The sequence below is a fragment of the Eublepharis macularius genome, chromosome 10 (genome assembly GCF_028583425.1).
Source record: "Eublepharis macularius isolate TG4126 chromosome 10, MPM_Emac_v1.0, whole genome shotgun sequence".
Lineage (NCBI taxonomy): Eukaryota > Metazoa > Chordata > Lepidosauria > Squamata > Eublepharidae > Eublepharis > Eublepharis macularius.
The window spans coordinates 62,814,297-62,842,176 of NC_072799.1; the positions used below are offsets into that span (position 1 = coordinate 62,814,297).

The following is a 27,880-nucleotide window of genomic DNA, read 5'->3' on the forward strand; positions in this document are numbered from 1 at the left end:
ATATTTAGTCTTCCTTATGTTAGCAAATTTTAGAAGGTACAACTACAACCTTGCAAATGATGACTTGGTAACATAAGCATTTTGGACTCTGGCGTGAGAACACAAATAGCTATCTAACAGAAAAGGACTGGAGTCCAGTGGCACCTTAGAGACCAACAAGATATTTAGGGTATAAACTTTTGAGACCTTCTTCAGATAAAAGTAGGAGTGGAGGTCCTGAGCTTTTATTTTCCATTCAGGAGGTGGAGGTGGGAAGGGTGAAGCAAAGAAGGGAGTCAGGATGTAAAGACAGAATGGTACAATGCAGCTTGATTAGAGAAGAAATTAACATCTGCGGTGAGATAAGTATTTTATGTCCTGTGTCCTGGGGGCTCCATTGTCCTGAACCTGTGAATGAACTCAAGTTCAGCAATCTCACATTGTAACCTGCCCTTGAATATTCTTTGTTTGAGGACTGCCACTTTCAGGTCAGCAAAGGAATGCCCTGGAAGATTAAAAAGTTCTCCCATTGTTTTTTGAGTGCTGTGGTTCATGCCCAATAATTATGTCCGTTACCTTGCATCCATAAAAAGACAACAGCTAGAAAACTATAAGGATACTGAATAAGAAATAGTAGTAAAAGGATAGAGTAGTATATTTTACCATAGACAAATATGAACTTCTCTCTTCCATAACTTTTAGCCTTGAGGGATACAGGGAAGAAAGTGTGCTGTACCATCCCAAGAGAGTCCTTGTCTCTTCTGAGCATTGTCAGTCATCCCTCAAGGCACATACTTCAGGAACAAGCACACTGGTCAAAGCTAAACGCATACAATTCTTAAGATGTTTTATTTTCTAAGTTTCTGCCTTCAAATTGTATGAGAGGGTAAAGAAGATTATACATTTAGTTGTGCAAGACTCTCTCCAGTATGTCCCATCAAGAATTGCTACATGACTGGATTACAGGACTTCAGAAACTATGGAAATAAGCTCGCAGACTCACTTGCGGGCTGCATTGGCACCGGGGGCAAGAAAGAAGTGGAGGCACGGCTGAGATGGAAGAGGTGGAGAGTCCATGGCAATGTGGTCAGCGCCATTCTGGAAGATCCATTGGCACACTGAGGCAGGATTTGGAGAGCAAGAGGGGGATGAAGTTGGGCCCCAGGATGGTTGCATCCGAGACTCCCAGGGCCCATTGAGCTGGTTGCCTGCTGAGGCCAGGAAGGAATTTTCCCCACAAGAGCCAAATTGGCTGGGCCTCTTGGGGTTTTTTTTTTGCCTTCCTCTGGGGGTCAAAGTTGGGAACCACTTGGGGGGGGTGGCTCCAACTTTACATAGCAGTCGGAGCATTGGTGGGAATCGGGCCTCCGGCCTGCCTCCTGTGGCAATTTTGAGGCATTGGGCTGGATCCAAAATGGGGGAGCGGGGCAGGTGGCCAACTCACCCCGACGGATTGGGAGGAAAGGGCTGCCTAGCATGGCTGGCAGCAGAACAATGCTTGCCACAGTAGACCAGCAAAGTGGGCTGGTGAGTTATGCATCAGGTTACCACCAGGGCCTGCCAATGCCAACGGGGATCCGTACCAATATGCCTGGCCAATGCTCCATCCAGCTGTAAATCAATAAAGTTGTGGCCATTCCAACCAAGAGATGGTGTCTCTGTGTGTTAATCGCCAGAACCCTCTGACTGCACATAGCACATAGGTGACAAAAACTCAATGGCAACAAAGCTGCAGATAACATGTCCCATATGGCAATGGAAAATGTGGCTTTGTTTTCTAAACGGGGGATGATGAAAACCAGGGCTATAGACAAAGTGTGGCTAGTTACATTGCCCCACCTGGAACACTGATCTCCTCCAAGAATGTTTTGAAAACAGGATTTTAACCTGTAGTGACATTATAGCTTCAAAGAATAACAGATTATTTTTGGAACAAGAAATTTCTATTACAGAAAAAAAAACCACTGAGTTCCACCACCTCTTTTCCCAGAAAAAAAGCCCTGAGGCTACTACACAGAATGGATATGCAGTAGTTGGATGTGTTATTCTGCATAGTAAAGGACAACCAAAAGCTGACCTTTCACATGACAAGGATGGACAACAGCATGAATAGGGAAGGCAGCAGGATTGCCAGTAAGAAACACTCCTTCTCCTCAACAGGATTTTAAAAGACAAATAGAAGACATTTATTAACATGCTCTACTTTTCTCTCTATTGGAGATATCAATGAGATTACAACATTGTGCTCCCCTCCTCCATTTTATTCTCACAACAACAACAACCCTGTGAGATACTAGTTTGGAATGAGAGAAAATGGCTGGCCCAAGATCATCTAGCAAGCTTCCGTGGCAGAGTGGGATTCCAACTTGGGTCTGCCAGGATCTAGTGTCACGCTACCCCATACGGACTCTTTTCCTTAAAAAACAAAACAAAACCAGGGTGTATATGCATACATATAGCCACTTCTGAAACACAAATGGGGAGAAACTACAAAGCTGTCCTTTCATCACACAAATATCAAGAATAGTGTTCAGTTAAGATGTCTGAATAGGAAACCATGAGCACTCAAGGTATCTGAAGGGAGTATTTGAAAGGAGAACTATACTAAATCACAAGTTCTGACCAATCCTAACCCGAACCCTAACCCCTCACTCAGGGCCAAGCTACAAGTGACAAATGACACTTGAATGGCAAGTGTATTTCTCCCTGTTCACTTGCCCTCCACTCAATCCACTTGCTGTTCAAGTGTAATTCGTCACTTGTAGCTTGGCCCTCAGCCACGGCACAAGTCCCTATTCCCTAGAAGGCAATTGTTGCCAACTAGGCCCCCTCTCCTGCTTTAAGGCCTGCCATGGACTGTGTTAAAGTTTCCTGCATTGCTGTTTTACTGCTACACAAAGATTGCCTTGCACGTGTGTGTTCTGGTACACGTGTCAGTTTCCTGCCTGCTTGTCAATTACCTTGCTGCTGCAATAGACTGTGTAGTTCCCTGACTCCATGTTTGGTTAACTGCACAAAGGACTCTCTTCCTGGGCAGCCCTGCCCAGACCTGTATCTGGACTTCCCAGTGTGTGTTTGGACTTTATTACAAGTGTGCCCCGTGCCTGCATTGCCATCTGCCACGGACCGTGCCTGTTCCCTGCTATGGACTGTGTTTTACATGCTGTTCCCCCTGCCTCCATGGAAGCCTGCCTCATATGGGCCCAAGCCGCTGCTAGTAGCTGGGCGCCTGCCGGGGAAACCTCCAGCGAGCCTGGCTAGGCGCTCCCTGGTCAGTTCCCACCTGGAGCCTCCCGCAGGCCGGTCCCCGAGCTTGCCCTCGCTACCAGGCAACCTGCTAGTCAGCCCCTGCCATGCCCAGCCGGCAACCATGTTCTTAGGCAGCCAGAAGACCAAGAGGAAAAGACTGCTTTGAGAAGCCATTTTGGCAAAGCAGGCACACCACGTCCGTAGCGAGAGTACCTCGCCCCGCTCTGCATATCTTAGGAGCCGCCCCGGAGAAGGAACTAAGTGCCAACCATCCCAAGCACTTAGAGAATGCATCTCAAAGAAACCTCCGCATTCCAGAGCTGATGACATCAGGACAAGCCCTGTCTGCTGGAACATCCATTCAGCCCACTCGGATTTCCCCCTCCCTCCTCTGTCCCTTCTTCCTGAGGTGTCACTTATCACAATCAGATTACCAAAGTGGCCCATCCAAGCCATTCAGTAACCCATTAGAACCTTTGTTTTAATCTGCGAGAACCACCAAGTACAGCACCAGCCCCAGGGTACGTTTTGGGGTATTTAAGCCGGTCTCTCAGACCGCATGGTGCGCGTGCCACCCCTATCCAGAACCCCTTGCTGTCTGTCTGTGGATCCATTGCCGGCATTGGACCACCTCGCTGTTGTGTCTCTGCTCCGCTTCAGGATAAGTGAGTATTTCCCTTACCATCGTTGGGAACCTGCTAATGCGACAGTCTCTATATTTCTTACTCTGTATTTCCTAGTCCTTGTATGCTTTCTTGTGTGTATGTGCAAGTTCGGGCTTACGCCACACTATTAGTAAATACACGTGATTGAACCTATTTGTAGTCTGCCTCTTTGTCACTAGAGTGTCTGGAATCGGGACCTCCGTAAACACAGGTTAGATCCGCGCTAATTTTAGTTACAGACTGCTAAAGCTAATTTCCCCCTTATAAAAAGCAGTTCTGGTAACACAATGTTCCTAGACCATCACCCATTACACAGGGAAAGATAGACCACAAACTTTCTAATAATAATATTTTACAAGGCTTACAATAAAATATATTAACAAAAATCCAAAATCTTTCTAAATAAGTTTGTATTTACCTAATAGAGTAAGAGGCTGGAATGGAACCAGAAACCTTGTATATGATTTTCTGAAGGCATTTTCCCTCTACAGACAATTAATGTACTGTAGCAACAACCTAGAATGTACACAGAATTAAACATTCTACCTTTGAAATAGTTCATTCTCTTTCTCTGAAGTGCTAATGGCAATAAGAAAGCAAAGTTTCAGACCAATGATGTGTCACAGTTAAACAAAGCCATGAGAAAGCTTCATGGGACTTAAAATCAGAATAGCTTTTGATTGAACATTTTTCCCAGTGACCATTAGCACTTCACAGGAAGAGGAGAATGAACTATTTAAAAGCTAGAATATTTAATTCCATTTACATTCCAAGCTAGCTCACCAGTAGGCTGATTGTTCATTCTTACACATGCAAAGGCAGGTACTGTATGATGTTCAAAACACCTGCTTACAGAGATTAAAGCAGCTAAAGACTGGGAATGAATGTTTAACAATTACTTAATTTAACACTCCTTTGAAATATTGTATAATATTGTAATTAGAGCTTTAATATTTTGCAATTATCTTACTTAACGTAGATTTATGAGCTGTGGAGTTAAAATAATCTTCTGCTAGACTAACAGACAGACAGACGGACAGAGAGACAGAATTATTAATGAATATTACTAATATATGCTTTGATAAAGATACATTGAATTTAATGTGTTATTTCCACAATAAAATAATAATAAAAAATATCATACAAGGAAGCTTGGGACTCTATCCCAACTTATCTTTCTATCTGGTATAGTTAAGTCCATCCATTAACATTACCGATAGATACACATCTAGTTTGCATTTAAGCCTCATAACTTTATCATATCTCACATGCCCCCATGCAGTAACTTCTGGCTGCCATCTTTTAGTCATTCTCCCACTTAAATAGTCCACTTATTATCTACTAGAACCTATTTCTTTTCTATAGTGGAGTGGGGCCTAGAGAAGGTCTGGGCAAACACAGTCTTTAGAACTATAAGGTGAGGGGTTTTAATAGAGTTTAAGCTGCAGATATTTTCTTGGTGAGGAGGGTAAATGGGGGTTTAGTGTTTTTTGGATGCGTTTAGTTTTTCAAATAGTAAGCTGCCTTGAGCTACCCAGCCGAGGATAAAGAAATAACACACTACCTCTATTCCAGATGTTATCATGTAGACTGATCTTCTCAAGGATCAACTTCATAGCACCATGTTGCTAAATAAGAAGAAAACTATCTATTCTAGTGGATCAGTTACTATTGCCATAAGGTGTTGGAATTATACAGTCTTTAAGACAGCTCTGAAAAATGTCTGTTCTGACCAGGAACCTAATACACCTCTTTGAGCATCACTAAATTTACTTATAATCTTTCAGGCTATGGTCAACAAACACTCAAGCATTTATAGAAGGAGGCCCTTAATAAATTAAAACCTTAATCTAAAAGAATGTGTGTTAATTAAGATCTTTTTTTTTGCTAGTGTAAGCAAAACTAGAACAGTTTTGCTTGCTTAGAAAAGAGACCTTTCTCTCATTTGTCTTTTGCAGACTCACCGAGGGACCAAACACCAAACTTTACTGAAAAGGTACCCTTGAGCTGCTAACTGTACTGCCCTCTAGTGAATTTACCTTTAGGAGTTTGGCCCCATCCAAGTTTAAGAAACAGGTCTATTTCAAATACTGAAGCAACTTAACTAGCTGTTTGGGGCAAAAATGAAACAATCTCTGAGCAGAGAATTAGAACTCAGGATTAGACATGGGCATGAACAGAAAAAAAACACCCTGAACACCCTGTTTGTCGTTCGTTGCCATCCATGAACAACGAACAATGAGCACGGATGAACATGAACTGTTCCCAGACATGTTCGTTGTTTGTGGGGGCCAGAACCCCCCCCAACCAAACCCCCCCAACTTAGCCCCCCCTTCAAACCTACTTACCTGGCCCTTTAAAGATCCCTTTAAACTATCAGCTGGCATGTGGCAGGGGGGGATTCCCCCCTGCCGCCTGCCAGCTGATAGTTTAAAGGGCCCTGTCCTGGCAAAAACAGCTGTGTCTGCTGGCAGCTAGTTTGAGGGGTTACAAAAGTGATCTTCCCAATGTCCAATACCCACCAAATTTGTAGGGGAAATAGTCCTCACTGTCCTCTGAAGACCTCCCAAGTTTCAGAAAGATTGCACCCCAGAAAAGGCACGATCCACGGGTCTCCCCGTTGGCTGTCATTTTCTCTTCACGGTGGCAAAAATGGGACTCTCTGCTGGAAGTACTTTGAAGGGTTAAAGCCAGAAGGAGTTCAGTCCCTCCCTGCCTCTGGTTTCCAAGGGGATTGATTGCAGGTGCCAGACTGTCTGGCTGCTGCGAAGGCAAAGAATGAGGCTTGCAATGACCACCTGTTCGTTTAGGATGGGGCCTCACAAACAGCTTGTTCGAGAACAGCAGATTAGGCTGTTTGTGGGTTTTTTCTGTTCATAATGCTGTTCATGCCCATGTCTACTCAGGATCTCTTTTGACCATTTCAGTGTTGCTAAGCCACACTTCTCAGATTCTATGCATCCATGTGCAACCAGAAATTGCACCCTGCCATCTCCTGTGACACTGCAAGGGATCCAGCAGCATACATTTTATACTGCCCAGTATAGTCACGAGATGTGTGTGTGTGTGTGTGTGGAATCAAAGACTATAGTCCCTGCTTTGTGCTCTCATTACTTTATAGTTGCTTCCTACTATCATTTGCTTGCTGGTGCCTCTGTCGAATATTTTCACAAATGACTGATGATAGCTTAACTAAAATAGACAGTTTTTTCCATAGTTTCTAATTTGATAGATTTCTCAGCTGCGGTTAATTTAAAGAGTTTCCTGCTACACTACTCAAATTGTTCATTTTTATTTAAACCAATACTCAAACTTCCTAAAATCAATATACAAGTTATTAAAAAAAGAATTCCTTAATCGGTGAACATATATAAAGAAATGAGGAGAAAAAATAACTGTAAGGCACTATTGCATAGTTAGTTTTAAAACTTAACTCCTGGTTTAATTTAATATACAGACAAATGCTACTAAAATGTCTTTTAACCTCCATCCTCCCAAAATTCTGCATTGTGTTCAAATAACTTATTAGGGAGTTGAAAGCTTTGTGTAAAGGTGAGACCAAGGTCAGAATATATCTGACAGAAAAGAGAGCCAAGAGCTCCATCATTTGATCTATTGGTATGTGAAAAACAACTTTCAAGACAGAGGAAAAGAAAAGTAGAGATCACAGGAACTGTATAGAAATAAGACACCTTCCTCTTGAAATTATCTCTCTCTGGGTGAGGGAGGGTGATTATTCAACAGTTTGGGCAGAATCTTTGAGATTTAGGGATAGCAGTGCCCTTTACCCTAGCTGTTACAAACATAAATAATAAAGCTAGTAGCATGGAAAAATTGAGGGGGGGGGGGAGCTACTGAATGGTCACTTAAGGTGCAATCCTAAGCATAGTTACACCCTTCTAAGTCTATGGACTTTAATAGACTTAAAATGTAACTCTGCTTAGGACTACACTAGTATGCTCTCACAGAGCATACTGGAAGACATCTTCTCGCCTATGCTCCTTAACATAAACATGAAATTGCTGGGTGAGGTTATCTGGAGATTTGGGCTGAGTTGCCATCAATGTGCAGATGACCTCAACTCTATCTTGCACTTCCAGCAGATCCCAGGGAGGATATGGAAACTGTGAACAGGTGCCTGGAGGTAGCTTTTGAATGGATGAGGCCTAGTAAATGGAAATGTAATCCCAACAAAATGAAGGTGCTACTGGTGGGGGGAAGGTTTGACCCAGGAAATGAGATATCTCCTTTTACAGATAGGGTTGTACTATCTGTAAAGGAGCATGAACCTGGTTTGTGGGTGCTCTTGGACCTGGACTTCCTATTGGATAAACAGGTGGCAGCAGTTGTTGGGGTACATTTCATGAGCTTTGGCTTTGGCTGGTGAGCCAGCAGTGGTTCTTCCTGGAGGTAAAAGATCCGGCCACTGTGGTACATGCCCTGGTAACATTTAGATTAGATGGCTGCAATGTGCTGTATGTGGAGCTGCCCTTGAAGACTGTTGAGAAGCTACAATTGGTACAGAATGTTGCAGCCTGAAATTTAACTGGAATGGATTGTAGGGACCATGTCACTCAAGTCTTGTTCCATGTATGCTGGCCTTCAATTTGCTTCTGGGCCCAATTCAAGGTGCTGGCATTGGCCTTGAAAGCCTTATATGGCTTGGGACCAACGTAAGTGAAAGACTGCCTTCTTCCATATGAACCTACCTGTCCACTCTAGTCACCTGAGGAGGCCCTGTTCCTGGTGCTCCCACCAACTGATTCTAAATGGGTGGTAATCCAGAAAAAGCCTTCTCAATTGTAGTGCCAAAACTCTGGAATTCCTTCCTCAAGGAGATTCATCTGTCTTCCTCTGTCATTGCTTTCTGTCAGCAGGTAAGACTCTTTTTATCTTTGGACATATTAACTCTCATGTTGTGTTGTGTGTGTTTACATGTTTTTATCAAATTGTATAAATATTTTAAATGCCACTTTAATGTTTTAAATATTTGAATGTTTAAATGTTTGTTGCCTTGGAGACCCTGTTTGAATGGAAATGTGGCAGATAATTTTTAGAATGAATGAATGAATAATACTTAAATTGGAATTAAGGGATGGAATGACGTGTGGGGGGGGGGCAAACATTCAGAACCATGAAACAGGACATCTGCTTATCCCAATATCACTTTCCAGTGACTTCATAATTCATCAGCACCATTTCCAACTTAGGTCATTTTAATAAAAGGTCTGCATCCAAGGACTTCCTCATTTGTGTCAATCAAGAGGTAATTCCACACATTAAAGGAACACATGTACAAAGGTGGTTGTTGTGGGTTTTCCGGGCTGTATTGCCGTGGTCTTGGCATTGTAGTTCCTGACATTTCGCCAGCAGCTGTGGCTGGCATCTTCAGAGGTGTAGCACCAAAAGACAGAGATCTCAGTGTGACACTGAGAGATCTCTGTCTTTTGGTGCTACACCTCTGAAGATGCCAGCCACAGCTGCTGGCGAAACGTCAGGAACTACAATGCCAAGACCACGGCAATACAGCCCGGAAAACCCACAATAACCATCGTTCTCCGGCTGTGAAAGCCTTCGACAACACATGTACAAAGTTTCCTATTTTTGTAATATACAGCAGCAAGGGAGGCTTTGAAGAAGAGTATTGGTGTATAAAATATGTCATTTAATTTCAAATTTCTAAACCCCTTTTTTTGTTCCACTTGGAAGACAGTGCACTGACAGCACTTCATTTCATCCTTTGCCCTCTAACCTTCATCTACACAAATCTTTCTTCTTTTCTTCCTGTATAAAAATCCATGTTCCTAATGATGGAACACAAAGCCTGGTCTATTGTAATACTAAAGTATTTTCTGGGGGAAATATCTGAACAGCACCTAGAAGATCTTTAGATGCTCTTAGCCATGGACCCCTATACAATTACTTAAGAACACTTATCTAAAGAGAATGGATTTGTATCATGGCAATTAATGGGTCCCATTAACAGAGTGAAGCAACACTTTTATGGTGTTATATCGATTCAAATCAAGCTTCCCCAACTGCACAGCAACCACCAAAGCTGCTATGATTGCTATGCTGAGTATTTTTATCCGTACCAAAAATTCTCAATGAACTACATTTCAAAATAACACTATTGCTTAGGAAAACAGCGTGGAGCTCTGCCTAGTCTTTTCTCATCGTATTTCATAACTATGTGTTGTTGGACAGTGGCTTGCGTTGAAAAACAAACACCGAACTAGACGCCATTGCTAACTAAACTCATCAGCAGCAAGAAATACTGAGCAAGGGATGTTTAAATTTGTCTAATGACCCCAATAGCATGGTTGGATTACTTGAGGAAAAGATGCTACAGAATAAAGAAAAGCTAGATAAAAGAGTAAGGCTTTTGTAATGCCGTTCAGATTTTAAAACAGATGCCATTAATAGTTCAAACACACCGACAATATCACACTAAAAATGCTGTAAGTATCCAAGATCTAACAAGTCCAGCTATATGACCCTACACATGGACAACTGATTGGCTGCTCTGTGACACAGTATGCTGACCTATAGAGACCACTGGTCTGATCCATCAGGTCTGTGCTTACATTCTTAATTATTTATTTTACAAAATGTATATCCTGCCTTTCTGCCCTCATAAGGGTCACAAAATGGGATCACAAATTAAAACACATAATAAAATTACATCTTAAAAGCATTAAAACTTTAAAACGCCATTAAAACAATTAAATTCATAGCTAAAATACATACAAACCCATAAAAACAACAAATAAAACCTTGGACAGGAAGGACAGATCACTGAGAGAATGCAAAACAAAAGTAAAAAGTCTTCAGACACTGGTAGAAAATGGCAATAGAAGGGGACAGATACGTCTATTTTGGGAGAGAATACCATAGATTTTGTGCCACAATCAAAAAGGCTCTCTCCTGGGTTGCCACCCACCTAATCTCAGAAGTTAGGTATACCTGAAAAAGGCCATCAGATGACTGTAGCAGTTGGGTGGGTTCCTATGGGAATAAATGGTTCTTCAGGTATGTTGGTCCCAAACCATATATAGTGATTAAAAAGTTAACAGAAGCACCTTGAATTGTGCCCAGAAACAGATGGGGAGCCAGTGTATATAGGCCAAGACTGGAGTGATATGGTCCTTATGACCTACTCCAGTGAACATCTGGGTTGTAGCATTCTACACCAATTGAAGCTTCTTTGATAGAGCACATTGCAGTAATCTAATCTGAATGTAAACAAGGCATCCAACCACAGTAGCCTGCACTTTTCTGCCTAGGAAAGGCTGCAGCTGGCTAATCAGTCAAATATGATAACATGCACTTCTGCCCATAGCTTCCCCCTGTATATCCAGCAGTAGGCCTGAGTCCTAGAGCACTCTCAGTCTATGGACCTGTTCCTCCAAGAAGAGTGCAGAAGAAATGAAACCTTAAATCTGAGGTCAGACCTTCTGCTTACCAAGAGTACTCCCTTCTTTCCTTCCTGCCTTCCTTTTTTCCCTTTGTTATCTTCCATTTATTATCTTTGTGACAGCTGTGGGTTGGAAATCTGAGGAAAGATTATATGCTTTTGGTACACCGGTTATGGTATAGAAGAGTGTTGGGAGTGGTGGATCAGGGACACCTTGGTTTTAACCTCTACTCAGTCATAAAACTTAATGAGGGACCTCTTAGCCTAACTTCCCTCACACCAATTGTTATGACAACAAAAATGAGATAACCACATGCACACCACACCAAAGTCCTTATAATAAATAAATACATGGTGGTCATACCTTTGGCTGCATGTTTGCACTGTACAAATGTCTGCACGTCACTTACCTTACGTGGTTGATGAGGAGTGTTGTAGATGGAATGAAAAAGTCATCCACTCTGTCAAACTGCTTCCCCACTGGTTGAGTATGAACAGTATGGTGAGAAATACTCCCGCTGGCCTGGGTAATCACCTGGAGGTCACATTGTGTAATTACTCGCCTTTTGTTTACTTCTAATAATTTGTTTTAAATAAATTACATTTGATTAAATTATGTTAATTAAAGGCACATCATGTCCAACATATTCTGACACTCTTACTTCAAACAAAGCTACTGTAATTCATACAAAAACCCTTGTTTTGTTTAATTAAATTTTAAAAATGGATCCCACATCCATTTTGTTTTGTTTTTCTTCTGCAGAAAAATACAATAGGTAAAAGAAAGCAAGAATGGAATGAGTTTGAAGAAATTCTTGGAGATCAACATATATTCAGTAATTCACTGGGTGAGGTATCTTGAGCCACTCAGTCATACAAACTCAGCCTAATCGAACTAACGGTATTTCAGTATAAAATGGAGAAGAGGAAAATATTGTTAGCCAATTGGGATCCCTGTTGGGAGGAAAAGTGGAGTGCAACCAACCAACCAACCAACCAACCAACCAACCAACCAACCAACCAACCAACCGTGAGATATGTGAGATCATCATGTGGAGACTGCTCACATAGATGATAGATGATTTCCCCCCCCAGTGAAGAGATCTGTGGGTGTGATTTGTAGAAAATGCTCATACAACCTTTCACAGAGATGCATTAATTCCCCTTATCATAGTGAAATCATGAACAGGAGGCATAAACCCATTGCTGCAGTGAGAAAGAATTTATGGACCTGGAAATCTAAATTGGTCTACAACTTTAAAGTCTCTTTTGAGTGTATCTTCCAGTCAGGTTTTGCACATAGAGAATAGTAACTTACCTCAAAGGCAAAAATTGTAGGCAGCCATGTTCATATATTAAAACAAATTCAAAAATAGCAGTAATACCTTTTATCAGGATCAACCCATAATATTACAAAGTAGTAGGTAAGCTTAAGTTCTCCAGAACTCTTCAACTGGCTTGATGTTATGTAAAGTGAAACAAAGCAAGGGAGAAGAGAAGGAAGAGAGATTGCTGGGCATAGTAGAAAAGTCATTCAGTACACAGATTTTTCTACAATATCCAGGTAGAATACAAGAAGTGTAATACAGACAATTAGGTCAAGAAAAATGAAACCCACTAGGACTTCTTGCCTTTCTTTTTTGGTGACAGGTCAAGCCATTAAAAGTACAAAAAAAGTCAGATAACACTGAATACTGCTGCACAAAAAAGTTGCATTTGGATTGGGTTCTTTCCAAAACTTGGATACTTTAATATTGGAATATAAGCTAATGGTTTTAAGAAATTGTCTGGATAATCATTTCCATTAGTTTTAATGGCAAACATGTTTCTGGATTTAACACCTCTCCCCCATGACCAACTGGGGTGAAATCAGGGCCAGCGTGCCCATTGAGGCCAGGTAGGCGGTGGCCTCAGGCGTGGGGTGCCAGAGGGAGCGCCGGAGGAGGCGCGGGGGGCGGGAGCGCACGCCACAAAGCAGCAGCCTCCTAACCCTCCCACCCCGTGCCACTGCCACCACCAGCACAAGCCCCCGGCCGGGCACAGCCGCCGCGGGCAGGCATCTGCGGCAGCACAGGCAACCGAGCGGGAGAGCTCGGAGGCTGCCTGCCGCAGCGATTGGGCTGGTGGCGGCGCGCTCTCTCCCATGATGACATTACGCATGACGTCATCACACAGGCCAGTGCGCGTGCACTTGCGCACATGCACGGGGCCACCTGGCCGGCCGGCCACAAACGCAGCAAACACTTGCACCGCCCCTGGGTGAAATTACCAGATATTGGCTTGGATCCAGCAAACTTGTTCACCCAGTCTCACCCAGATCTCCTCCTTATGATAGGCTCCATCCCACATTTCTTTTGTCCCGTGATCCCTAGCATAGTATTCTTGGTGTTCAAAGGTGGTCTTCCCCTTTTCATCAACAAAAAAGCTCTTTGGATCGAACCTATTATATATCTCACCTAAAGGATCTTCAATTCCTAACGTTAGCATCTACCCTTCCCCCTATCTGCCCTGCTACATGCTAGCATGTGCCAAGGAAGTCTTTGCTCCTGGTTAGCAAGTACAGGCCCAAGAATGTAGTAGCGGATGTAAACACAGGACCCATACTTATACAGAATCAAAAATGCCTTCCAAACCAGTAAAATGGAGCAATGGCTGGCAAAATTGAAAACAATGTATACAGATATGCCAACCAGGATGATCCTGCTTGATGGTAAGTTGGGCTAACTGTTCAGGTTGGATGACATCCCTGTCAGGCACTTATCTACTACCTGGGGAAATTAAATCCCAGTCACAATCAAAGACTGGAATCATTATATGCCTGAAAGATCTGAAATAATTATGTTTTGTTTCTGGGCATTTACTAGATATACAATTTGATGTGGTTTGGGTTACATCTTGATTTAATTTCAGATTTGTACATCCTTAGAGCCAATTGCTATTATAATAAAGACGCAATGACTGTTCTGACTTTAAACCTACAAAAGGCCAGACATAATTAGAACCATAACATTTGGTCTCTTGTAAGACAAAGCAGAAGAAAACAGTAGACATGGTTTATATTAACTTTTGTTTCTGCTCTTTGCACTATGATCAGGCTAGTGCTAAAGAAAGATCTGAATTATGCCTGGCTTTTATATTCTCTTAGTTAGAGTAGCCACTGCTTCTTCATCCCAGCAGTTATTGGTGCTGCTTGAGAGGTTATCTGTTCTTTGAATGGCTTAACCTAATTACAACTGCATAACATTTCCTTTCTTCCATTTGACACTTTAGTAATCTATAGACTGAGAACTTTTCTCGTAATGCTTTTTCCCTGCACCTCCATCTTTTGTTTTATTTTTGCTTCACGCCTAATCTGTTAAAGCCTTCTAGAGAACTCAGAAGTTTGCTCACTACTTTCTGACATTTGGGGTTGGTCCTATTCTTGTTGGGTTATCTCAGAAGGTTATTGTAATAGTAAACAAATTTATTTAAAAATAGATGTTCAGCTCAAGGAACATTTTATGCAAACAATCCAAGTGTTGTGTGCCTACCCTTAAAATTATACCCATCAGTTCCTACTGAAATTAGTAATACATTTTATAAATATGGGTAGATATAGAATGATGTACACGGATGGTCAAGACAATAATGAGGGCATCCCAATAGTCAGACAAATGTAGAATCTGTGTTCCAATTTTGAAGCCACAGTAATACAATTTGATGCCACAAAATGTGCAGAATTATACCACATAACCAGTTACATATTTACCAAAATAAATAATATATAAATTCCTTGGTACAATTCCCCAGCACTTCTCCTGTCTACCTATTTCTTTGCTACCGAGACCTTTGCGTAGCAGTGCTTCACCTCATTTAAAAATAGTGACTGACATCGCCATTTTGGACCAGTTAAAGATATTAACACAACTCACAAATTTCAGTGTTGGAAGTACACAGTAGCCACTGTATATTACCCACCCCCCTTAGCCTCAGGTTCACTGAGCAGCAGCACAACATGACGAATCAAAATTGAAACAAGTATTTGCCAATTTAAAGCAGTCCATTAGTCCATTCCCCGTCAAAGTGCATATAAATATTGGACATGTTTTTCAATAACATATAATCTAGTGCATGTTTTAATATTCACAGGAAACTTCCTCCCCCACTAAGCTGTGATCAATAGCAGTATATTACAGCCTACATTCAAAATTATGCTGACATACCAAAACATGTTCCTTTCAACTCTATCTTATTTTCAGGTTAATAGTTATCATCCATTTTGAAACAAATGTTACAAAAAATAAAAAAAACTTCTGTAGATAAATTCGTAGACAATCTAAATCATTTCCAAGGTATAATAAGGACGTGATGCAAAGATTTGCCCAACTCCTGTGATCAGATATATATTCATTTTGCTATAACATCCAGAGAGAGAGAGCAATTCCATGAAATCAGAAATCACTTTGCATCTGTTGGATTATATAGCCCTCCTTATTTTCAATACAACAGACTTTCACATACTATTGCTCAAAGTAAGCAACACATATATTTGTGGCCATCTGTTTGAAATACTCAAATCTGGGATATCACTTCTTTAGATTAAAGGTGCCCTTTAGACGTTTCAGCAGTTCTGGAGCCACATTCTGTGGGTTCATTCCAAATCCTACAGTGGTATCCAAAGCAGCAATGTGGAGCCGATTGTACATGATGCCAGATGGACAATGACAACAGTGTGGACCTGTGCCATTGACTATTCCTATAGAGGGCAATTGTTTCAATGCTATAGCAGTACAATATGATGAACCTGCAGGAAAGGGGCTAACACAACATGGTGGCAACATATAAATTATATCTAATTCTGCTGCAATTGATCTTGATATTAAAATCACTTTATTGAGCTGAAGATAAATATGTGTAGCTCTTTTTTTTTCCTTCAAAGAACCAAAGCAAAAGAAATTCCAATCCAATGTACAAGAAACATAAGGAGTGTTTAAATCAAAATGCATTCCAGGGCAGTTCAATGAGGCTGGATTCACTAAATGCACAAACTTAAGAATACTGACCTGTAATGTTGGAGAGTTCTTATCAAAGCTTCCCCAACTGAGCACCCATACTTGATCGTGCGATCTGTCATAGTGAAGTTTCACTGGTACTGGGTCTGTACTTACGGCCTGTAGCATGTGAACAAGCATGAAAATAATAAGCTTCAATTTGATTTTGTAGTGGCACAAATATTACACAAGGACTGGGTAGAAATTATGCCCAAATGATATCGTCTTGTTGCTTCCAAAATTAGGCTGTCAATTGCTGAAGTCATTCTCTGATTAATTTGAAGCTGAAGCACTTCTGCTTAAACAGTGTTCTTTGTTTATTATTTGAGCAACGTGACATGAATATATGTTCACTGTGATCTACTTACATTTTATGCTGTAACACAGCTCTTAAAATGTTGGAGACAAAAGTGGTGAGCTCTCAAATATTTGTTTACCCTTCTTGCTGCAGTTTATCTTTTATGATTCAACTGGGAACTATTTTTTTTTTGTTTGATTGGTATATTCAAGAGAGAAATACAGACTGAATTGACCATGGATTCATCTGGCAAGAGATGCATTTCCTTTCAAGTAGCAAATGAAAAGAGTTTGCTAAATCCTCCAACCAGCATCACATTTCTCTAATACTATTCTGCCATGAATAAATTAAAAGAAGAAGATTGCTATCAACAATGAAGGAAACTTATGCAACACTGTTTATATTTTATCGCCTTTTTTAGTACAGTATGTGATTTTTAAATTACTTCTATCTTTATTAAATTGTGGGGGTGAGGTGTAGTCATTTTACTAGATATTCTCTAGGCAATACATACATTTTCTGGAAGATAATCTACCATTTGTTATTAGCGGTGAGCACTGAAAAAAGTTCCATTTCAGTTTTGTATCTAGGATTTCTGAAGGATCTACATACCAATGTTTTTTCACAGATGGGGTGTTGCTGGCTTGGATCTAATCTGTTTGTTTTTTCCTACTATCATGAGCTTTGGCCCTGTTCTTTACAATGAAGACTTCCAGGATTTGGGGGACAGCTGCTCTTGCACTTAGGTAAAAGGTAAAGGTGCAAGCACCGAGTCATTGCTGACCCATGGGGGATGTCGTATTACGTTTTCTTGACAGACTTTTTGTTATGAAGTGGTTTGCCATTGCCTTCCCCAGTAATCTACACTTTACCCCCAGGAAACTGGGTACTGATTTTACTGACCTCGGAAGGATGGAAGGTTGAGTCAACCTTGAGCCGGCTACCTGAACCTGGCTTTCTCCAGGATCATCTGAGCAGAGCTGGGGCTGCAGTACTGCAAACTACCACTCTGTGCCAACAGCATCAAAATTGCACAGAACATAGTCTTCCCTCTAAACCTTGATCCACCAATTTTTTCTTCAGTTGCGCTATACACAGAAACACAACAATGGAACCTGAAGAAGGCAAGTTTCAGTGGGAAACTAGCCCACTATGGTGGGAAACTAGCTGGTAAAGGGGTAGCAGAATGGTGGCAGCATTAAAAACAATCCTGCTTTATGTCCATTTTTTCTAAAGTGCCAATACATTACTACCTTTGCATCCTGCTGTTGCCTGTTGGTGCATATTTCCTTGTGCTTTGCAGTTTTGTTTCCACAATGGGTGGGTGGGTTCTCCCATTAATCACAGCCAATTTCCATCACCCAAATGCCGGCAGGCAGGCAGCATGCTTTTCTGAACACTTCCATCCTCCACCTAAACAGACCTATTTTTTTCCTTTTAAGTTTTCCTTTCCCTGTGGCCAGGCAGGATTATTTTTGAAAGGGCAGTCAAAGGGCTCGCAGGATGGGGGGAGGGGGAGCAATCCTAAACAGGTCTACTCAGATGCAAATTTCATGTTGTTCAATTGTGCTTACTCCTAGGGAAGTATCTTTAGAATTGCAGCCTATGATTGAAGTATGCATGTTCCCTGTTCCAAATGTTCCCAAAGCCGATAGGCGGGGAGGGGGTCTCCCCTTGCAAGGACCTCATTTGGCAGGGAGACAAGGCCATTGCCCACTTAGCTACGGTAAAGAAAAAGATGCTTTCATTAATAACTTAAGTGCTCTGTCCCCTTGGGATCCAATTAGTGAATGTCATTAACTAAAATAAGATGCCACTGTGTGGGCCCAGTGCCTGCCTGCTGCTGCTGTCATGGCAAGCTAAGAACCAAAATGAAACATGCAGACTTTTTTATGTTGTTATAATTTGTTTTCCTGGATTTGGTTCAACGTACCAGAAGCTGCTTTAAGGAAACAAAACAGCGATCTCCAGCTCATTTGTTTAGTTTTGCACACCCCTATTGCTTATGCTACAAAATGCACTGAGGGATTTCATAGTGTTGGTAAATAGAGATGGGCACGATCAGCATTACGATTTGAAAAAAAACCCGATAATGGCGTTCGCGCCATTGGGACTCGGCTAATCGGTGCTGTCCACGGCAACCGATCCAGCGGTCGGAGGTTTGCTTGTTCAGGGCTTGATCGGATCGATCTGTTTCTGTTCGGGATTGCAGACACTCAGGTGCCAGTAATCTATTCCCGGGGCAACGGAGCCAGGGGAATGCCTGAGCTGTGTTTGCCCTCCTTCTGTCACCCTGGAAACGTGAATGGAAACCCAGCTTTCCTTGATCAGCAGGGCTTCCTTCCAACCATGGAGCAGCCAGCAACGCAGCACCATTTGGGAGAAGAGCGGGGAGGGAGGGGGAAGGGGGTGTTCTGTAGCCACCATGGGCACTCCAAATGTTTTTTGCTTTTTTAAAAAACGGGGCTTTGTAGGAGGAATGGTTGTTTTTCTGTCTGTCACTCTCTGTTTTTAACCTGCTTTTAAAACACTGTATTTTGTGGGAAAACCTCATTCACGGCTCTGTGTGTGTGTTTAAAAGGGAGTGGGTAAAAGCTGGATCCAGATGCTTTTAAACGGATCCTCATGAATTCATATGATTTTTATATTGAAACAAAACAAAACAAAAAGGCTGTCATATTATTGATCATGTCCTAGTCTACGGACAGCAACAAAACAATCATGCATCCACTAATCCGTGGCGCTGCCACGGCACAAAAACATGCTAAAAAAGCATGGATCTGCATGGATCCTCTTGATTTTTAAGTGGGGCCACCCAAAATCCACCACACAATCACAGACCATGTCTGTTGCCACAAATGGGACCAAAAAATTCAGCCATCCACTACTTCGTGGAACCGCCATGGCGCAAAAATACGGTTCAAAAGCACGGATAGGTTTTTACATGGGACCACCCAAAATCCACCATACAATCCCAGATCATGTCCATTTCCACAAAAGGGACAAAAAAAATCAGTTATCCACCGCTTCGTGGCACTCCCACGGTGCAAAAACATGGTCTAAAAGCCTCATGGATCCTTGTGATTTTTACATGGGGCCACCCAAAATCCACCATACAAAACCAGATCATGTCCATATCCACAAATGGGACCAAAAAAGTCATTCATCCACAGCTTTGTGGCAGCACCACGGCGCAAAAACATGGTTCAAAAGCACGGATCCTCATGGATCCTCTTAATTTTTACATGGAGCCACCCAAAATCCACCACACAATCCCAGATCATGTCCATTGCCACAAATGGGACCAAAAAATCATTCATCCACTGCTTTGTGGCAGCACCATGGTGCAAAAACATGGTTTAAAAGCACAGATCCTCATGGATCCTCTTGATTTTTACATGGGACCATCCAAAATCCACCATACAATCCCAGATCATGTCCATTGCCACAAATGGGACCAAAAAAATCATTCATCCACTGCTTTGTGGCAGCGCCACGGTGCAAAAACATGGTTCAAAAGCACGGATCCTCATGGATCCTCTTGATTTTTACATGGGGCCACTCAAAATCCAGTATACTGTCCCAGATCATGTCCAATGGTCCAAACAGGACCAAAAGATCTAAAATATGACAGCCTTTTTGTTTTGTTTCAATGTAAAAATCATATGAATTCATGAGGATCCATGTCTCAGATTCATGTTTTTTCACCGTGGCAGTGTCAAATATTTTTGGATCTGTGTTTTTTATATTTCAGTCTGTGGACCTGGCTGTGATATGTGATTTGATGTTTCATTTGCGTTTTTCCTATTTAAAAAACCATAGGATCCACGAGGATCCGTGTGGATCCTGGTTTTACTTTCTTCCTGTTTAAAATATGCTTTTGGAAGACTGGCTGCTTGCTTTTAAAATCAGGTGGGGAGGAATGGAGGATTCTATCCCTGCTTTTTTAAAAAAGCTGGCTGAAACATGTTGACAGGGTGTCTCTGTCTCTATTTGGAGAGGCAGGGAAGGGTTAAAAACTCCCCCCCTCTGCTCTAAGTGCATGTGTGTGTGAAAATGTCCCCTCCCTGAGGGGAGGTGGCTCATCGCCAGGTTAAAAACTCCCCCCCCCTCTGCTCTAAGTGTGTGTGGGGAGGTGCCCCTCCGCTTTGGCATCCCCGATCCCCAATCGGAAACGGGACTTGTTGGGTGTGGATCTGTGATCTGGGGTTGTCGCCAGCGCGGATCCACGAACAGCTTGATCGGTATTTTTTTTTTATTGTGCCCACCTCTATTGGTAAGGGGCAGGATAGGTGGAACTATCTCTGAATGCTATTGGCCGAGCCATTCAGATCATAAAGATGGTAGGTCAGACTAGGATGACAAGTAACATGAGAGTGCTTGTGCTATTAACCTGTGTTACTACTCTTGCGTTGTTACAGCAGGAGAATATTCCAGTAAGTAACCTATTTTAATGGATATCTCCTGAAAGGAGAGATTGGAGCCTGCTCATTAGTGCTTTTCTTTTGGTTTTCCCCACTTGTTATTATATTAGTGCTCCCTTGTACTTCTCCCTTTTATTCTCAACAAAATTACTAAAGTACAACAACTTTCAGGTCTATTTTTCTATTTTCCATTTTAAAAAATAGGAGTCCCCCCTCTACTTTTTGGTCTCATCATTACGGAACTGTGAAGCACAGCTTGTTTATCAGTTTGACAAGAAGAGCACCAGCTGGCTAATTAAGTGAATCTAATTTAAAGTAATGATGTAGAATCTCAAGATAATGTGCTAATGGCTGGCTGAGACCACTGGTGATACTTAACAGTACTCCTGAGGTGATACAAAAAAACCTCTGCTTCCTCTAAAGCATTTTTTTTTCTTGAGCAAACACAGGGCAGTAGTTTGCTGCCAGTTTCTTTGTGTAAAAAAGCTCTTAAATAACACCTGCAGAAATTTTTGTATTGTCAAATCAACTGTTGCAGTACTCACCTAATGTAGTAAGGAAATAGATTGACAAAGCCAGAATGGTACCAAGAGATTACCTGCTACAAGACAGGCCCAAACACAACAAGAATAGAACACTACTGGTGGTCACATACTGCTCTCAGCTCAAACCAGTTCAATGCATCATCAATGACTTGCAACCTATGCTGGACAATGAGTCTCTTCTCTCACACGCATTCGGAGGCAAACCTTTTCTTGCCCACAGACAGCCCCTAACTTTAAACAACTTCTCACTCATAATAATGTATTTCCCAACACTGATATGGACTCTGGGACCAGAGCCTACAATAAACCAAGATACCAACTCTGTTCCCATATTTACTCCAACAGCACAATCACTTGACCTAACAACAGGTTATACCAGCTCAGGCTCATTCACTTGTTCATCTTCCAATGTTATATATTCTATCAAGCGTCAGCAATGCCCTTCTACTCTCTATATTGCACAAATAGAATAAATGGGCATAAATCTGACATTAGAAATCAGAACACTCAAAAACCAGTGGGAGAACATTTTAATCTTTTAGGACATTCCATTGCTGACCTAAAAGTGGCTGTTTTCAAATAGAAAAACATCAAGGGGAGATTACAGCATGAGATTGCTGAAATGGAGTTCATTCACAAATTCAGAACTCTATTTCTGAACAGAGATTTAGGATTCTTATCGCACTACATATGCTAATTTCTGCTCTAATCAAGTTGCACTGTACCTTTACATCCTGACATCTTCCTTTACTACACCCCTTCCATCTAATCAAGTTGTATTGTACCTTTGCACTCTGATGCCCTCCCTTGTAACATCCCACCCATCTTTGCTCTGACTCTGGAGAGCTTACACTCTGAAAATCTTGTTGGTCTCTAAGGTGCCACCAGACTCAAATTCTGCTGTTCTACTGCACACAAATACAGCAACCCACCTGAACTATACTCTTCATAGTGTAAATGTAATGAGAGGATCAGGTCTTAGTAAAGTCCTTTGGTGGTGACTTTCATTATTTCACAAAGTTAGATTTTGTTGTCAGAAATCTCTCATGAGAAATATAATCAGACCAACTCAATAAAGTCCTTTAAAAGCTTTTCTCTGATATGCTAACCTCCACTTAAATACAACAGGAGAGAAAAATAGTAATATTAGAATGTGAAATCTTATGCAATCAGCCCTAAGAGAAAACCAGCTGATATCCACAAGGCAAGGTACCTTCCAAATTCTCTCATACTCTTGTTGGTCACTGGTGTTGGTCATTGGAGGTACAACGACATTTAATACCTGGAAGGTATATTCCAATATGTTTCAGTGTATTTCATATACATATTAAATAGTGATAGGAAATGCCATAGTATAGCATTTACCACAAGTACTTGTATTTGCCCTCTTTTAGCACAACTGGGTATCCTAACTATAAACTAAAGGCGGAAATGCCTTATGAAACATCCTCTTGTGAAAATGTTTTATACAAGTCATTGGTCCATCTAACTCAGCATTATCTAGCCTAACTGTCTGTGGCTCTATAGGGTTTCAGAGCGAGAAACAACTTTCTAAATTCCTGAGATTCTTTAAGTGGAGATATCTGGGACTGAATCTTGGACCCACATAAAACATACTGTTTACTACTTGAGCCTCAAATTTTGTCTCTATCTGTTAGCCACAGTGGTAGATCATAAAGGTTTGTAGGATACATGGGGAAACCAAGACTTTTCCTACAAAGTAATTTTGTACCATCGAGCTTCTTCCCCCTGCCCTGATGAAGAGTTGCTTATTTTTTCAGCATGAATCTTAAACCTGCATTGTGCCTACAATGGACTTTTGGATCTTCAGCATAGGTTACCTTCTGCTTAAGTTTTACTTGTGTTGTGAGGGACTGACCAACTATGGGAGGATTCACATCATCCCATCCATTTTTAAAGGCTTGTAATCAGGGGTCATTTCGTAGAAAAAGAGCTGGAGGAACTTATTAGCATAACACATTAGCATAACTCCTTAGCATATGCCACACCCCTTGACATCACCGGAAATGTGTCATTCGCATAACTGATTTGCATGTGCCACACCCCCTGACATCACCTATCCTGGCTGCTTTAGACCCAATCCTGGCCATTCAGGGCCAAAATTGGGCCCAAAAAGGCAAAAAGGGGCTGAAAATGGCCAAAAAGGGGCCCAAAATGTCTGAGTCAGGTGGGCGGGGCCACCTGACATGTGACCTCTTTGGGGAACTGCCGGAACTGCATTCCTGCGCATTCCCCCTCGAAATGAGCCCTGCTTGGAATACTGTGCTAAACACAGTCTGAACTTGTGGTCAGGCTTCACAGTCAAATTGCAAATTGAGCTAGAAAAATGCACACTGCTCCTCAGATAATGTGTCAAAGACAGCTTGCTGCTGTACTAGAACAGTGATAGTTTGCAAACCTTTTCTTCCTTCTTTAAGCAAATTCCCTTTTTTGCTCTTCTTCTGCTGGCTCTAGTGATGCTGACCACTATTTCCTATCGGTACAACTGTGTCTAAAAGCCATATGCTAGGTCCTGAGTTTGGTTTTGATTATGCCTCAGTTTCCAGTAAGCAAACTACAGATTGAAAAGAAGCTGTGTTTCTCAATGCTATAGTGGAGAAAAACCCAGTTCTGTACATTTCAAAATATCTTTTGATAAATGTAAGGCACCAAATATTTGCTGAAGCTTATAGTAATATGGATGATTTATTCCTATATATTATTCAGAAAAAAGTTATAGGGCACAATTGTTTTGCTTAAGTTAAAACAAGTGATGACTTTTAGAACACAATGCAGCCACTTAAAACGTGACATTAAAACCACACTTCCCCATGCATGCACTCAGAGCTTGAAAGATCATTTCTTGTGGCACCATCTAGAGTTGTTTTCAAGGCAGGAATGCAATTTTGGTGGGGGTACAAACAGAGAGCATAAATATCCATCTTTTGAATAATGTACATATTTGACTTTTCTCTGCTAAGACATCTTATTGATGTGGAAAGCAAAAATAAATAGTTTTCATCCAACTGGATTGGCATAGAATCTAAATGCCTCATATACAGAGCATACATATTTAAAGATTTATGTCTAAATGCAAGAAAAACTCCTGGTGCTTGCAAAAAAAAGAATACAATACCATATTATTACATGATAAGGAGAGTAAGAATGTGTCTATGATATTACAAGCAATGCTGAGCCAACTCTTTCACTCAAAGTGCCAAAGTACTTTAAATTAGCTATACCTCAGTGCTGAAATGTCATCTGTAAAATGGCAGTGACTGATATTTCTTTCACAGCTAACAACTTTTTTGTAGGAACTTTTTGAATACCTTTTGTCATAGTGGCTAAAAATTCTCCTATCGTCCCCCAGTAAGGAGGCAGCCAGAGGCTCTGCAAATGGTCTCTGGCAATGGGCTGGTACGGATGAGATGGCTCAGTTTTCTTATAGGTGTAGCAAGGTGAAAAATTACATGTTACTTAATTCTTCATTCCATTCATCAAGATTTCCCCTCTTTGCACAGAAATGCTGTGACTGTCACAGAAATGGTGGTGAAGGGACACTTTAAATAAGAAAGAATATGGTATTATTATAACTACCATCCAAAATAGCTATGCATATGGGCGACTATGTATCAGAGAGGGGAAGATCAGGATAATTAGGTAATAAACAATTTGTTTGTCACCCAGACATGCCATGTATATACTCCAAGACCTTCTAAAACAGGCTTGCACTTATCTGTAACTGTTGTTCATTAAATGGTATTTTGAGCAGGCACACAGGGGGATGCGCATGCACAGGCCAGACACAGAAAAGATTTCCGGAGCTTTCTAGAAGACTAGTAGCACCTTTAAGACTAACTAACTTTATTGTAGCATAAGCTTTCAAGAACCACAGTTCTCTTCATCAGATACATGGAGGGTATGAAGAAACTGGCCAGAGATATAGGTTTGAGGGGAGGGGGGAGTTGATGCAAACCAGTTGCAAAATTCATGAAAGAAGTGGAGTGCACAATCCAGGCTAGGTGTGAGCCCTTCCCTCCACAGCTGAATCTGAATGGAATACCAGAAAGGCAGTCCATTCAGATCTTACAGTTGCTCATTCTCCAATGTGATATATACCCTTATGTGCCGACAGGCCCCTCTGCTCTATACATAGTACAAACCAGCCAACCTCTGCACAAAAGAATAAACAGACACAAATCTGACATCAAAAATGGCAATATCCAGAAACCAGTAGGAGAACACTTCAATCTACCAGGATACTCCATCAAGGACTTAAAGGTCACCATACTTCAACAGAAACATTTCAAAAACAGAATCCAATGGGAAGGTGCTAAATTGGAATTCATATGTTAATTTGACTCAAATGGATTGAATAGAGACCCTCGATGGTTATCTCATTATCAGAAGTTACTTCCCTCAGTTCTCTCAATGCCACCATTGCAGACCCCTCCCCTCCGCAAGAAGCTAAGGTTCCAGTGAGATGAATGTGTGCCTACACAGAAAACCACTTCATGAATAACAGTTACAGTTGTTCAACAGTTTTCATCTTTGCGGCTTGTGTGCAGTCCTACTGACTTTGTTCACAGCTCTGAGTGGTCAAAAGGACCCAAAAGGACACCAAAAGAAGATGTTTACATTTACTAGCAAAGGAATGTTTTGATTGCACCCTCCCTCTCTTCCCCCCTAACTGCATCTTCTCTCTTCTCTCTCCTCCCCTCCTCTTCTATATTTGACCAGTTTATGTACCATGCATCTGACGAAGAGAACTTGATTCTCGAAAGCTTATGCTACAATAAAATTGGTTAGTCTTAAAGGGGCTACTGGACTCTTTTTGATTTAGCTCTGAGTGGGGCACTAATTCCATCTGTCTAAAAGAGCAGTATATAAGTGCACTGCTATTATTATAATATGATTATTACATTGCAAAGCCTGAAAAGCAGAAGCCACTGCAGGGGCAAGAGGAAAGGGCTTGGCAATTCTGCCTTATAATAGTGAGGCTTATGATATGAATGCTCCCTAAATATCGTAAGTTCAGAAGCCTAGCCTGTGATCTCATGCAACTTGTGATAAACAGCAGGGACTTGGTATATATGAAGTCTGATCTGGCCCAGTATTAGCAACTGTTGGGGCATAGAGGCAGCAAAACACAACCAACCATTTAGTCAAGGTATCAACCAGAACTTATCTGGTGTTCCTATTAATTAATTTTTTTCATTTGTTCAGCTATTGGGTTGGCGGTAGGACTTGGCGCGGGGGGGGGGGCCTTCTCTGGATTTTTTCTTTTTTCCATGTGAATATTTTGTGTTCTATTATTTGAGTATAAGAGTTAATGGCTTTCTTCTCTCCTTTGTCAGAGAAGGACCAGGTAGATGTAGGAAAAGCAGCATTAGGAACAGAGTACAAAGCACCTGAGAGGTCAACCTTGGGCAAGATTAACTAACTAACTAGTAACTCACTAATCTGGAACAACTCAAGAATGGAACTGTTCTCTATGATAACAAAAGTATGCTATGATCACCCATGTTGTAGGTGACTCCACATATTTGCCTCTCCCTGCAAAGGGAATGTGCAGCAATTGATTGGCTGTAGCTTAGAGGTGAGCTGTGTGCTTTCAGGGGGGCGTTATGGCTGGTCAAGGTATGGCAGCTTTTCTCAGTGTTTTCTTAGGAAGGGTTCAGAGCTTCTTCCACAGTGGGTCAATCAGCATTATGGGACTATGCTATGTTACTTGATAAGGCTGGGCACCTTTAATTTCTAGTTATTGGTGTCTATCTCTTTCTCCCTTCTCATCTGTCACGTAAGTTCAGTTATGAAGCTCACAGGGTGGCCTTGGGCAAATCATGATATCTTGATGTATCCGAATTAATCTTACAGGTTCATTGTAAGTTAAAGCAGGATAGGGTACAATGGTGAAAAATAAAATAAAGTCTGTTGCTAATATCTGGTTATCTTACATTCTGCTAAATGCAAGCAGATGAGCTAGGCAGTTATCATCTCTTTCCAAGCCTCTAGTTCTATGATTCAAAATGTACAGACGTTTTTAAAAAATATTTTATTGGATATTATGATGGCTGGGTCCTAGGATTGTTTTTTGCTACATCGTTATATTAACCTGTCAAAATTAAGACTTATTAAAATTTCAATGTACACTTGGCGCGCAAGCATTTCTTACACATTAATAAGCCCCAATGTTATAAAGAAATTTGATAGCACTGGGAAAACTGGTAAGGATTAAAATTTTAATAGCAGCCGTGCCCGACACTTTCTATC

General features: G+C 41.4%; 1 protein-coding gene across 1 annotated transcript in view; it reads right to left on the minus strand.

The window, feature by feature from the left end:
* FSTL5 (follistatin like 5) overlaps nucleotides 1-27,880 on the minus strand; it is a 578,210-nt gene that overhangs the window by 24,182 nt on the left and 526,148 nt on the right. The window contains exons 13-14 of the mRNA XM_054990327.1: nucleotides 16,353-16,460; nucleotides 11,721-11,845 (exon numbers count right to left, since the gene is read on the minus strand). Of these exons, the coding sequence (XP_054846302.1) occupies nucleotides 11,721-11,845; nucleotides 16,353-16,460 (233 nt within the window). The remainder of the gene's footprint in view (nucleotides 1-11,720; nucleotides 11,846-16,352; nucleotides 16,461-27,880) is intronic.